Below are 14,820 nucleotides of genomic sequence, written 5' to 3' on the forward strand. Positions count from 1 at the left end.
TGTGGAAACAATAAAACTCATTTTCAAGCATGTCGTAAGTGTTTAGCTGTATTCCAGCGTAGAGCAGCTATGGCACTAAACAGCACATTTGAAAATAGGCAGTGGATTGTATATGCCTACGGATCGACAGTACATGCGCGCGAGTTTGACAGAATGAGAAGGTGGTTCTTATAGGTAGGAGAAAGGACAATAGGGGTCACCTTCAGTTTGGTGGGAGCCTATATCAGACCCTGCCTGTTGTGTGACCCAGTGAGCAGGCCTGGCACCCTGGCCCAGCATTTCTGCCCAGAAATTCATTGTGGAATGAATACGCAGCATGCGTATAATGTAACAAAACACCCCTCATGGTTACTAAAGGGGAAGGGTCTGAATACGAAAGAAAGGAAAAGATTGTGGATGAAGAGCCTTGTGTGATATGAACTCTCTCCAATTCTTATCACAGTGATCGTTCCAGGAGCTTAACAGTGAAGTAGCCTGAGCGACTAGGGTTGGTATTGAACAAGCTGGCTGGTGTGTTTTTATTTGAGGCTTTCAAAGTGAGACAGGGTGAAGAGAATGGGGCTCTGCCACAGATCCTAAGCGAAACGGCAAGTTAATCAAAGAAATGGAGCTAAGAATTTTTTTCCCTCTGTGAACTAGTTTTCTTAAATGAAACAGGCACCACGAACAGTCTGTCCTTGTAAGTCACTTTCTCCAGTCTTCATGATTCTCTTGCTCTCTGAAAGGCCTTCAGTTTGTCTACAATTTTCTTGAAGAGCCCAGACCTGAATGGAGTATATTCTAGGAGTGGTCTGACTGGTACTCACTGAAAAGGGACTGCAAGTTCACTGCTCTCCAACAACATATGGTCTCTGTGCATATAGCCTAAATTTTTTTGCTCCCTACCATTTCACAGTACCAGCTCATACCTAATTCACTATGATCAAACTTGGGCCTCTTAATGTACTGAATGCCAGATTTCTCTCCCCTTGATTAGCTGGGTTTCATATTTCCCCCAGGTACAGTAGCTTGCATTTTAACAAGTTCAGATTCATTTTATTATTTCCTGATGATATTTCTACCTCTCTAGGTTCCTTTATTAGTCATCACTATACTTTCTTTAGTCTTTCAGCTAGTTTTCCATCCATTTGGCAGCACTCATAACCAAATCAATTTCAATTAGTTTTTCCAAGTAAAATTTCAAAATGCTATCAAATGATGTACCAGAATTCAGATCTTAGACGTTTATTAGTTTAGTAAATGTATTAAAAGGTGATCATGTTCATGTGGTATGACATTCTTTATAAACTCATTCTGCTTATTCTTTATGGCTGTTATAGATGTTTACATCCAGTGTACCTAGGAAGGCATGACGTTACAGAATTTTATAAACTTAGAAAAAAATTACTTATCTAATAAATATTCCTTCCATAAACTGAGTGTGTTCTGAAGTGTTTTATGCTGTCCCCACATCATTCCTCCTGTTTGAAACTTCTTGGCTTGGACACAAAGGGTGCCCCTATGATTTTCACTATTGTACTAGCAATTGGGATGGATGTGGAAATTGGATCAAGACTCAATACAAATAAATAATAATGTCCAAAAGACTTCTTTGGGTGCCACTTAGTTATTCACTCCATTTAGTTTTGTACGGTATAATTCAAACAGGTGTTAGAACCTTGCCTCTTCATTATGTTGTGTGTGTCCAGGGGAGTGACCAGGAAGCAACTGCTGTGAACCACCGCTGTGTGACAATTAAACCACTTGAATTCTACAAATGAGATTAGGGAAAACAGGATTTTTTAAAAATAGTTAATTCAAATGCCACTATCAAAGGCAAGGGATAAATGGGAAGTTTATATTGCCATTACAAGGAAGAAACCACAACCCTCTGGAAGGAACGTTCCTACAGGACTGAATACCAGAAGAACAATACATTCAATACCTAACGGCAAAGGACAGATAGATGAGCCTGCAAGTAGCTAGGCAACAAGAAAAAAGTCATTAAATAAAATAAGGGTTGAATAATACTTGTGTGTTCTGCCATCAGGTCCCAAGTTTACTCTTAGCAAAAGCCAATTAGTTAAAATATTACAACTTTGGCTTCTTCCCTATAATAAAATTGCAGTGAAGAGACCATTTAGTCACACAAAATCCTTCATGAGTAAAGAAAATACAAATTTACTTTTATTATGACTATAAAGAGATAAATTTAACACAATTAGCCGCACACTCAGTACTCAGTGATACATCTGTCTGTGCTAGATAAAGTCAGTGCTCTTACTGCTAACAACAAAATAGATCTTGTCTTTCTTAATGAAGCATTGTGCATGCCTGCAGGATATTTATTGGTTTGCCATTACAGTCAGACAAGTCTCAAATACACACAAAGCTTTACTCAGGGACCAAAATAGGAAGCAAAATTTTTATTTAAAAAAGAAACATTAAAAACAGCAAATGTCTAGTCAGATCATATAAAGCACTTTAAATTAATCTTTTGACATTATTTACACTATTGTATATGTAAATATCTGAAACTGTACATGTTTAAACAAATCTTAATTTAGCAAACAGGCTGAATAAACTGATTGCTCTTGTAATCTTTTAAATCAGCTGTCCTAGAGCTATCTGAGTATTTTAGAAGTGAAAAGATTCAAAACACAAGACTAACATAATATTTTATCCTTCAGATCATTTCTGTACAATTAATTCAGTCATAACTCTGTACAGCAATCATGCACTCTTTTGTAAAACACTATAAAAAGACCAAATGTACATACATTACAAGGCATTGGACATTATTTTACAGCCTAGGTTCTTGAATAGGTAAAGGGAAGGGGTATGTTCTCTTCCTTGTTAGTTCTTTAGTTAATTTCAAAAAAGCTACATGAGATCCTGTAAGTACCATTTCCATTCCCCAGAGCATCTGCTATAATGCTGCTCATGGTGGCTTTAAAACTTGCCTTCTTAGTATCCAGTCAGCTGATCTGTAACAGCAAAACTGATACCAAAAATATGTAAAATTTCTACAACATGCAAGCTAGAGAATAAGTAAAAATCTGTCATTTAAGTCACTGTATTGCCTTCCACATATCTATACAATAAGGTCAGTAAAGACACTTTTAAAGCCATTTTCAGTGTTTCATCCAGTTTATGGACAAGTGTTTATGCACTTAACCTTCTGAAATGGAACATACCAATGTTGTGTATCAATCATTCATTGCACGCTGACCATAAACAGATGTTACACATATGCATAGTTTACTGATCAGCAGGTATTTCTCTCATGACCCTAACTTAACAAAGGTGCTTTTGTAGTCACTCATCATCTACTTCTCCTTTACACATCTTTACTCCAGAGCACCAGTACTGCACAAGTTCCATAGTCACAGCTTTGCCACCAGGAGCTGCTCTTTGAGCCCCTTTCTCTGGCCTACAGCATCTTAGCACTCACTTCTGACAATGCAGCTGCACTGCTCAACCTTAAATCAGAAAAAACAGAAACCCTTAACCTGAAACCTTAAGTACCTGAAAACTTTAATGCTAAGCCTTACCTTTGCCATAAAGCTTTTAGTACATGGGTCGTTCCCCCTCACAAACATTAACAATTATATTGCACAGCTTTCCACTGCAAACCCCACATAGTCATTTCATAACACAGTCAGAACTCTTTAAAGATTCTTCACTTAGAGAACTCCAGAATATCAAAGTACAGGTGTTCATGCTCACGTCTACTAATCATTACAGGGCCCCCAAAATACATTGCATCAAATATTGCAGAACATTCTGAAATTCAAGGGAAACAAGACCGTTTTCAGAAACTAATATTCTTTGAACTATGTTCTTCAAATGCATTGTGGACGAATAGGATTCTTTGGAGGGCTGAGAAAAACAAGTGTGGCTGTCAAAACAAAGTTACAGCGACACCTGACACTCAGGTCACCATCTCATTCAAGCACCCTGCACAAGGACTTTTTCCAACTTGGATTTCCTGTCATTTATCGTCCGTGTGTCCTGTGAAATTGCTACTTCTTTTACTGCACACACATCTTTTCCATAAAAGGAAAAGAAGTAAGGTCTTAAATATATTTAAGTCTTAGCATTTCAATCTGAGACGCGTTTACATCTAATGGCAAGGCAGAAACTGAGCTTGGATAAAAATCTTCAGCGAGTTTGTTCCCTTAAGTTTTATGAAAGAAAAAACTGATGTACTTGAAACAACTTGTAGAACTCAATTCTTCTGTAAATCAGTATTGAGCAGCCTGGGGGTATTAAAGTTGATGCCTTGATGGATCCCAGTGTAAATCCTTTATTTACTTCTGGCAAATGACTTCATCTCCCCTTCGCTGCCTGGCATACCACTGAAATTCACCTCAAACAGCCAGACTGTTGGGCTATTTAGACATTGACAAAAGTAGGTTCACCTGAAAGGCAAAATTAAAGTATATGTTAGCTATTGTGTTGTTACCATCATCCAAGGTCAGGAGCAGACTTATGCTGTTTGAGCATCTAAACAAACATTCTACGAATCTCCAAGGATTTAGAGGAACCAAGAGAACAATTATAAGAATATTGGTCAATCACCAGTTCTAGCTAACTTACAGACTCCTACTATGCAATCGATGACTTGACAGACTAGCTCTTTCAGCTGTTACAGTCTATTGTGTCAACACAGCTTCTAATAAGTGTGTGTGTATCTGCATGTAATTTTAAAAGAAAGTTATGTGCAATAGGCATTTGAGAGACAATTAGGTAAATTTAAAATACCCAAGAGGCACATTCTGAATCATTTACATTATTAATAACCTGCAAACTTTAGCTTACATAAACCAGAAGGGGAGGCATAAAAGAGATCCAAAAGACTGGGGCATCATTGTCCATCACTGAAAGAACAGAAATCTGACTACTGTGGGGAAAAATCCACCTTATCCCAGTAGATTATTCCTGCTCCATCTTCAGAGGAAGTTAATACTCTTCTCCCACTTCATGTTCCCTGTCAAAATACCCTGTAGGGAAATTCCTCCTGTCCACATATTTGATGAACAGTTTAATACTGTGTGAACAAGAATCACCAGTTGATCCCCTATACCCAAGATACCACTGATGTCCAATAATTTTATTTTTTTTTAAGCTATGGGATTGCTAAAACAGTGGCTTATGCAGGGCCTCCTGATGCAGAGAGTTCCTTCCACTGATTATCTTTGAGGATAAAGGCCCTCCTTATACCTGAAATTCTGTTTAAGTTTCCATGATTAGTCACATTTTTCCAGTTGTTGTTTAGTTCAAACAGATCCTTGCAATTCCTTCAGAATTTTTATACACCTAGCACCTCTGATCACTTCTCCAAAGAGGAAAGATGCCCAAAGTGGGTGTAGTTCACCAGAAAGTCCTTGCCATGACCTTGTACAATAAAATCCCAATGTTGCATGTCTTAATCACTAATCTCAGTTTTAAAACAGCCTAACAGATATTTGTAAAAACTAAACAATTGCATTTGCTCAGGGTTTAGAGTTCAAATTAATTTTGGATTTTCAAAGAATCAGAAAAGAGGAATACGAATAAAAATTGGGCAAAATGGAAAAGCAGGTTAATTTAAAAGTGTGAGCTAGTCATGCAAAAATGAGTAATCTGTAAAATAAGGAGCTTCACTTTATACCTGTTCCATTGAAGGACAAGCTATGATCTGGAGATCTTCATTGCTAAATTCTTCCTTTAACAAAGCATGGAGTTTCTGGAACACTTGCTGAATATTATTCTTTACAAAGGAAAGAAAAACATTTAGTGTTGGAATATCACAAGATCTGTCTCAAATATGAAACAAACTGAACATCCTGTGTATCAAACAGCCTCTGAAGTGAATGGAGCTGTATGTGTGGTAGAACTCTGTGCTCTTAAAAGTGGTTCTCCTCTAAAAAGTAACTCTAAAAATGGCATGGAGAGGTTTCCTTGTCTATTGTGTGACTACTCCAGGTAATATGTGCTATGTTAACAAATAAAAGATGGGGGGGAGGAGGGAAGGGAGAGAGAGCGTTCTTAACACTTAACCCTGTACACTTAACCTGGCATCTAAGAACCATGCTGGGTTTTCTTGTGTGTGCACATTCACCAGTAACAGGTCCCCTATTAAACCTGGGCAACCCTCATTGCCTTTGATCGGTCCGCACAGGTATACCTGACTGGACTTACCAAATGTTGGTGATGCACAAGAATAAACAGAATCCAGTCAACTCTCTCACTATAGTGTTTGCTGTGCACACTGGATAGGAGTAAAAGCAATATACATTTATTTTCTTTACTCTGAACACTTACATCAGGTCTGGGGAATAAGGTGCCATTTTTAAATGGTCCCTTTTCAGAGCAAAGCCACACTATAATTTATGATACACTAGACTGCTTACTTATTACATGCATGGTGTCTTTCATATGATTACTGTCTGGCTTTCTAATGTACGATAACTCACATACAAGAGTCTATGTAATGGACAAGAGCACCAGAAATTCAGAAAATCTTGTGAGAGTTAACAAGAAAAACAAACAATCATCTGATAAAGAAACTTAGAAACAGCTACATTAATTCATTCCTACAAAAATAAATGAGCTTACAAAGCACACTTTCAGAAGCTACTCAACTATGTCAAGGTTGGTCAAACTATGGAAAGTATGCTGATGTATACACTAACAATACTTACCCTAACTGGCTTAAACAAAATGAATTCAGTATCCTTATTGGCCAAGTATAATGACATGCTTCGTAACATTGATGGCAGCTTTGTTTTTATTGTCTTATAAGTGGAAGACACTAAATCATTGACCTTTGCTGGAAATAAAGTTTAAAATTATTAGACACAAATATTTGCTCCTGCTGGTTGAAAGTCTATGTTCCAAATGATCCCCTCTATTTTTTCCCTACTTTATGTACATCACCACCCCAGTCCCCTCTGAACCCCCAAAATCACAGTCACCACCCTTCAGTGGTAAAAAGCCTTGACAAGGCTCCTCCCTTCAAGGTTCCTTATTTAGTTGGAGATGTGACTGTTGGGAAATACTCAGCCCAAAAAAAGAAAACAGTACTTTGAAAATGGCATTGAAAATATGTAGCAACAATACAGAAACCATATTTCAATCCAGCACAGTATTCCTGTGATGGTAGGCTGCATAGCCATCTGAGGCATATGGTTAGTTCTAGGTGCTCTGTCTGTCTCCATGAAGAATGGCCATGAGCGCTTTAAAGAAATCTTGCAAAGAAGCTTGAAGAAAACATGGGGAAATATTCAAGAGCTTTGGGGAAAATAGGGTTACATATTTTTTTTTTTTTTTTTTTTTTTTTTTTACTTTCGCAGCTTTTGTATTTTCCTTTCCCTCCTCCTGCCTCTGAAAAATCTGACAGCATGGCAAATAGCTCATTGGCACTGTCCTACATACCAGCTGCTTCTTGAAATTTCATTTAAGATAAACAGGTTTTCATTTGCAAACATGCTATATTCACATTTACATTTATGTACAGAATCACAAAGCAAATGTTAAGACATATTCCTGAAGAAACTAGAAACTATAGCCAAGAGTTCCAATTAGCAGCAAGATTGTCTGACCTCCAATGAGGCAGCACTGAATTACGAGCAAATGGGTCAGGCTTTGCATTTTAAGAACTTAGTGCAACTAAAGGTTCAGATCTATGACACAAAGATTCAGATTTCTAGTTCTGCTTGCTATAAATATCACAAAAACTGCTCAAAGCCAACGAAGGTTCCTCGGAAGTGTTCTCATTTGAGTTCTTAATATGAGGAAATTTGTAGTTGGCTTCCCACTTTACATTTTCAGCTCTTGAGAATATGCAATGTATTTTAGGCTAATTTTGAAAGTCATGACCTAGTAATACACAAAACAAATTATTCCTGAAATGGCCTAGCCCAGAATGCATTTTGTATTGCTTTAATGTTCTCAAAAGTGATAACTAGAAAGGTTGTTTAGGTAAGTGGAATAGTTTTTAAAACAAATTCTATAGAAAGGCGGGAACTAATATAAACTGTCCTTTATTAGCCAAAATACTAACCTACAAGAGCCTCAATAAGACTATTCTGAATAAAATGAAAAATGTAAAGCAAAGGAATACCTGGATGTGCCCAAGGCTGCTGTGAAAGGTTGTATTTGGGACCTCCTTGACTGGCCATTGCTTTTAATGCAGCAACCTAAAACAATTAGATTGAAAGAATGAGAAATTTTTGTTTCCATTGGAATCAAAAAGTGAAATCATGTCAAACAAGCCAGTAACATTTAAATAAATCTCTTAAAATTTCTAGTCTGAGACCATTTTTTTGCCTTTCTTGTATATTTTGATTGAGGATATAACTAAAAGGAAAGTCAAGTCATGACAAACAATTCCAAAAACAATAGGGTAAGATTTATGCTCCATATTTATTTATTTATTTATACAATTAATAGGAGGCTAATTTAAGCTTGATAATACTTATGCCTGCCATACATGAAAAGGGAAGCAAAATGAGATACATTAACTATTTCACAAGAATCTGTAGCTACATAAAAGATAACAGTAAGCCCTTAAAAGGAAAAGTGTACCTAGCCAATCTTGGCCAAAGAAATGCAAATGCAACACTCAAAACCATTTACGCATCTTAACATGCTGAGTTGTCAGAATGTCATATGGTACAATACAAAAACGCTTCTCACAACTGAAATTAGAAATGGGACCAGATTTACAAATATGTTTAGATGCCTACAGATAGGCCCTAGAGGGATTTACAAAAGTGCCTAAGTGAGTTAGGTGCATAACTCCTATGATTTTCAATAGAATTTATGAACCTAGCTTACTTAGGCCCCCAGTGGGATATACTAAAGTGCCTAAGTAAGCTAGGTTCGTCAATCTGTGATTTTCAATCCATCCTTCGGCATGTAAATATTTCATCTAGTCCATGGACTACGGTAAGATAGATACTTTTTTAAAAGTAAATGCACTGTTTTAATTTTCTGAACTCCCAAAAGCAAAGAAACAGGATAACTTTGGTGTCCTTGCAACGCTGCAACCACCAGTCTTGAGGTTTCATGATCCTCATGATAAACCTGTTTATAAGCAGTTATGCTAAAGAGGTTACAAATACGAGGATTCATAACAGTGCTCAGCATGTCCAGTGCTTTTCCTCTTCAAAGCACTTTACAAACATCACTTCTATTGTATGATCTTTCCACACTGACCTTGCATATAAAGGGATAACTTCCAGAGAACAAACAGCATTAACACTGGTTCAGAGATGCATACTGAACAGAAAGGAAGCTTTGCTGCACCCTCCTTCAAACAGACACATTTACTACTTAAAGTCTACCCTACAGAAAGTGTTACTATAAAGAAGTCTGACAAAAGTTACCTCCATGGATCTCTGGCCTCCATCTCAACAGTATACATCAGGAGAAAAAAAAAAAAGCTATTTAATATAGACTACTTCTATCTGCCAAGGATAAGAACACTATTCTTCCATGAAAAATACTGCCCTAAAAGTACTGTGTTACAAATCTCTCACACTGCAAATATAACTTGTATTGCCATTCTAAGCAAGACCATTATGGTTTATTCTCAGGTATGTTCGCTTGGTTGGGTTTAGTTCATGTTCATCACTTAAAATGTGACACGGTAATTCTGTTCTTAAAGCTTTCAATACCATATTCATAAAAACTGTGGTAAGAAAATAAAACAGTTGCAAAGTCAATCATGTAGAAGTTAGGAAATTACAAACTATCGTAATGCATTTGAACATGCAACCTTAATTCTGGCATTTCCTAACTTTTCAGTGAAAAAACTGCTAAATGAACATTATGATGTTCCTGGTTTTTTTAAAAAAAGCAAACTGAAAAAAACAAACAAACAAATTCCATCATGTGGCATCATATTAACACCCACATGGCTCATCAGCAGGGTCAGAACCTTAATATCCACTGCACAGATCTCTGACACTTGAACTAAGAGTAACTGGCAGCAATCGTAGATGGTCATCCTCCATGTGGACCAGCACTAGAGGGGGATGAGACATATTGGCTAGTGGATAGTTACTGACAGCAGAAGAATGGCCAAACTCCGGAATTTTGGGTTCCATTCCAAGTTAGTGGTTACAGACCCTTCTGCCCCAGCCTCCCAACTCCACTATCCCGTTCATCCGAATCCTGCATCTTCCTCTGCTCCTGCGCCAGGAGCAGCACTTGCAAGGAAAAGTCCTGCTCACCTCACACCTGCCCGGGCATTCCCAATACTGACAGAATCTTTGGAGAATGTAACTAATTTAACTAACTGCCAGACTAAACCTCTAAGCACATGACACCTGTGATTTTTCAAGAGCTTATACACTCAGTAAAATCTGGCTGGCTTTTCACAAAACAACAAAACATAAATCCCCGGCACCAAGGCACCCCCTTCCCTCCGGCTAAATTTCATGTCCCTGCTCCAAAGCACTGAATCAATGCGCTTCTCAATGAAACAGCATGAGAATTATTTTTAACATGGGCAAAATATGTTTCCCTAATCTCATTCTCAGCAATGGAGGAACAATTTCTGCTGAGGTTATAAGCAACTGAAAACGGAGTCTTATAATGGGAAGTGTCAGGCAACCTTAAGTATAGGCTGTTCTACCAACGCCATCTATTATAAAATGAACATTAAACAAATTTAAATACAAATTAATCCTGCCATTTCAGGAAAAAACATATCAATCAACACAGTGAATACATAGCCTCTTTGTACCTTTGACATGAACTCCTCCAGTTGTTCTATAAACTGTTTGGTTTGCTGCTGAATAAACTGCTCACAAGCTGATTTCAGGTGGTGATCTACATCTTTCTTAGAGTCAAAATAATGTTCTCTGATCTCTGGAGTACCCTTGAACATAAGACAATTATCTTCTTTTTATTTGCCCAGAAATCACCACACATTTAAACGAAATGAGATTTTTTCTTCCTACGCGGAGTTAACAAAAAGACTCCATATTACCTCCAGTAAGAACTGTATCAGTGCGTTGTTGCTGTTTAGCCTAAAAAATCTTGGAACAGTCTTTGGGTTCAGGATTTTAAATGCTGCATCTGTGAAGCAGAAAGTCAACCAGACTGTAAATGTGTAGGATTCAGCCAGAGTAAATTTAAACAGAAATACTTCATTTCTTCATTACAATGGCATGGCGTGATTACTACTATTTGTTATTAAAGTAGCGCGCGAGGCCCCAGTCAGATGAGCATCCCTCGTGCTAGACCCAATACAACAACAAAATGAGAGAGAGTCCACACACTGGGGAGTTAATGACCTCACCGCACATTAAGCAGCAGTGCCCTTTGTTTGGCTTGTCAGAGAAGGTGTGTTACTCCTTTAAGGATTAGAAAGCCAGCGAGATATGTACTAAGTAGAGGCTGCTCCAGGACAGGTCAACGTGGGGATGCAGACCCATTTCCCTCCCCTCCCCAGGTGATCAGAAGAGAAGGGGACTATTTACACCCATATTTGTGCAGTACACACCCTCTTTTTCATTTGGACCAGGCCGAGCAGCACCCCCCTCCCATCCACGGCAACAGCTGAAATACCAGATCTCATCATGATCTGTGGTGGGCATTACGCTAGTCACTCCTTTTGGGGGGGGGGGGTCATGCCTAGGAAAGAATTTTTCCCTCACCAGATTGGCCAAAGAAAGGTGGTTATTTTTACCTTCCCGCAGCAAGTTGGGGGGCTTAGTAGGATGAACAAATGAAAGGGGGGGGTTAGCCTATCATGTCACAACTCATGATGTAAGCTTGGAATGGATGTCCATTGCAGCTCTTTTGTAGGGAAGGGATAGAGTGATCAAATAAAATGGACCGGGAAATTATTTAAAGGAGGTATTCTTTAAAGGAGTAGAAATTGGGGGTTTGGGGCTCCAATGACTGATATGGCAGGGAGTCAACCCACTCTTTTATAGCCCCTTTTAATACTCATTCAAGGGGACGCAGGGTGGTGAGGTCCCAGCAGCAGGTTGGCTGGGGACTAAGACAGGAAAGGGGGAGGGCTGCCAGCAGCGCCCGGGATATATGTAAGTGATTATGGAAGTACCTGCACTGTACTCTTATCTGCCAGCTACTCTAAGACATTTAGGAATAAAATTGCGGGCTAATTAAACCACATCCAGAGTCTCCTATCCTCCTTCTGGTATAGCCAGACAACCTAATATTTGTTAGTGCCAGCAACGTAAATGGTGCTGTCCAAGACAAAACCTGTTCTTACGAAGGTACACTTCAAATACACAGATACAATACACCAAAATGCACTCGGCCATACAGAGAATGGTGATTGTTTAGGGCCCATCCTGCAAACCCTGAGTTATGTCTGAGTGGTCCTACAGATGTCAGTGGGATTATTCACAGAACTCGGGAGTTAGTCACTTGAGTAAAGGTTTACAGAATTAGACCCATGCAGCATCACAAACCAGTGACTGATGTGTTAGATGCATGGTGTTTGTTTTTTAATAAGGGAAGGGGAAGGTGACAAAATTTCAGTACTGAATTGGGTTTGTGTTTATGAGGTTTGTGGAAGTAGTAAGAAGAAAAGTAGTAATACTGATACTTGCAGTAAATGTACCGACATATAAGTGCCAAAGAAAATGAACCCATTTCCAAAGAGGTGTGAGAGATTAAAGGGATACCATCAGCCTGAAAACTAGTCAAATTTTAAAAAATTAATTAGAGGTATTTTCAGGTACTGCCTGTGTCCCAGACGCCATTTGCTGATTTGTTTGATATACCCATATCTTCCTTTTATTTTTAAAAAGAATTTCTCTCCCACGTTGCTGTATAAAAGGCCCACACAAACAGGATAAACTGACTATTGGAAGACTAGCTATCTTGGAAATGCTGTTAAATACACAAAGTCAACAAAAAAAAAGCTATATTCCCCCATATCTCTTTCAGTTATAATAATCTTAGTGTTATAAGTATTACTTATAAGTACCTCTTTTTCAGACAGGAGCATGATTTTTAAGTTGATGAAGTCTCAAACTTTAAATCCACATTTGATTTAAATGAAGTCTATTTGCAGACAGCTTGGTCCAACCGAACCCCTTTTCCTGTTACTTACCACCTTCGTAAAACACTGGCTGGTACAAAAATTTATTCATTTAAAAAAAAGATACAGAACAAACTTTTATGTCAGCCAGGACAAGACACCATAAGGACATATTTACCCTTTAACCTCCAGCCAACTAGAAACTACTTAATAGGAGGGAGGTCTCATTGATGTTCAAATGCAATAGATGTAATTGTTAGTAATAAGATTCAGTAACTTCAAGGCAAAGATAACAGTGTATTAGATGACAGAGAAGAAAGGTTATTTCTGCAACTTACTCTTCTGTAATGGAAAGAGATGCTCCAGCTCCTTTTTCTCAGGCTTATGAACAGCACTGAGTCTCTCTCACCCTTCCCTTTTTCATTAAGGTTTTTTTCCCCTCTGTGCTTCATAATGCACTCTCAGGAAAACATTAATAACCTCTTCTGGATGACCTCTGCTCTTTATTTTTCCTGCTCACTAGATGTATGTATGCTTCATGAAACAACTCTCACCGTGATAAATAGAAAAGTATTGACTAACTTTACAGTATAAGGAATATTTCTCTAGTCAAACTTCAACAGAAAAGACTGGGGCAATTTTAATTTTGGCCTAGGCAAGTAAGTTTCATGTTATTAAAATCAATTTGTTAAGTAGCAAGAAACTTCTCTGCAGAGTATAGATAAGGATGAAAGATATTTCAGCACAATACAAATGTGAAGCTTATTATTTAGCAATTTTTTTTTAAAACAGCATGTATGAATTGGACAAGTCAGTGGCAAAAGCACAGATATGCACTTGATATAAATCAAAAGTATAGTAGAGTTTGTTAGAAGCATTCTGAGCTGCTCTGCTTAGTAGGTAAAACCTGTATTAGAAAGGATTAGAACAAGGCAAGACAATGTAGCAAGCATGCAGATCATTGCAGGTGAACATAAAATAAACCCACAACCTTTGCTAGCACATTAGGGGAGGGAAAGCCCCCCCAGCTCTGTCTGCCAGCACTGTGCAGTACCTCTAGTTTTCTTAAGGTCCAGGGAAATTTCCTTAATGGTGAATTCAGTGTGGAAAGGAGCAATTTGTTCACGAAGAATCAAAAGGTGTTTTATTAAGAAAAGCTGTCCATCAACCTGGGTCTAAATTACAATGAGAAAAAGAATGTCAAAAACTTAGAGAAATATTAATACAAGAGCATAATTATAAGTTCTCCCAATTATTTCAGTTACTTGCTTTAATTAATACTAAAGCCCTAGGTTTTTTTTACAAGCCACTCTAGGTTCATAGCACCAATAATTCTGTCCCATGTCTGACACGCTACGTTTCGATATTACTTCTGATAACTCATTCAACAGAAACAGATCATTTGCATGCTCCTTAAAAGACCCTGACTACATGCTTTCTGCATTCGTGTGCAAAGCAAGCATAACTCCCACAATCTGACAAAGGCAGCCCACTCTCTCACTTAGACGATCTTTTGTTTCAATGTCTTTGGAATATAATAAAATATGAGAGTATGTCAATAGCCAGGCAGCTGTAGCGCCATAGGGTAAATACTTCTCACACCAGCAGAAGGGGTTTTTCTGTTGATATAGTTAATCCACCTCTCCGAGAGGCGGTAGCTAGGTTGAAGGGAAAATTCTTCAATTGACCTAGCTGCATTTACACCGGGGTTAGTCAACTTAACTACAGCACTCAAGGCGCTAAATTTTTCATAGCCCTGAACAACATAGCTAGCTTGATCTACTTTTTAAGTGTAGACCAGACCTAAGAGTTAAACACATTAG

The 14,820-nt window shown here is 38.1% G+C and overlaps 1 protein-coding gene across 3 annotated transcripts in view; it reads right to left on the reverse strand.

The window, feature by feature from the left end:
* Nucleotides 1–2,390: 2,390 nt before the first annotated feature.
* Nucleotides 2,391–14,820, reverse strand: part of COG3 (component of oligomeric golgi complex 3) — a 49,661-nt gene continuing 37,231 nt past the window's right edge. For 2 of the 3 annotated variants that reach the window (XM_077811633.1, XM_077811649.1), the window contains 7 exons: nt 14,052–14,172; nt 10,967–11,055; nt 10,721–10,855; nt 8,090–8,165; nt 6,669–6,796; nt 5,636–5,734; nt 2,391–4,403 (listed from right to left, as the gene is read on the reverse strand). In XM_077811633.1, the coding sequence (XP_077667759.1) occupies nt 4,374–4,403; nt 5,636–5,734; nt 6,669–6,796; nt 8,090–8,165; nt 10,721–10,855; nt 10,967–11,055; nt 14,052–14,172 (678 nt within the window). In that variant the 3' untranslated portion in view covers nt 2,391–4,373. The remainder of the gene's footprint in view (nt 4,404–5,635; nt 5,735–6,668; nt 6,797–8,089; nt 8,166–10,720; nt 10,856–10,966; nt 11,056–14,051; nt 14,173–14,820) is intronic. The other variant, XR_013345484.1, reaches the window with a different exon arrangement.

This window comes from Eretmochelys imbricata, chromosome 1 (assembly GCF_965152235.1).
Source record: "Eretmochelys imbricata isolate rEreImb1 chromosome 1, rEreImb1.hap1, whole genome shotgun sequence".
Taxonomy (NCBI): Eukaryota; Metazoa; Chordata; order Testudines; family Cheloniidae; genus Eretmochelys; species Eretmochelys imbricata.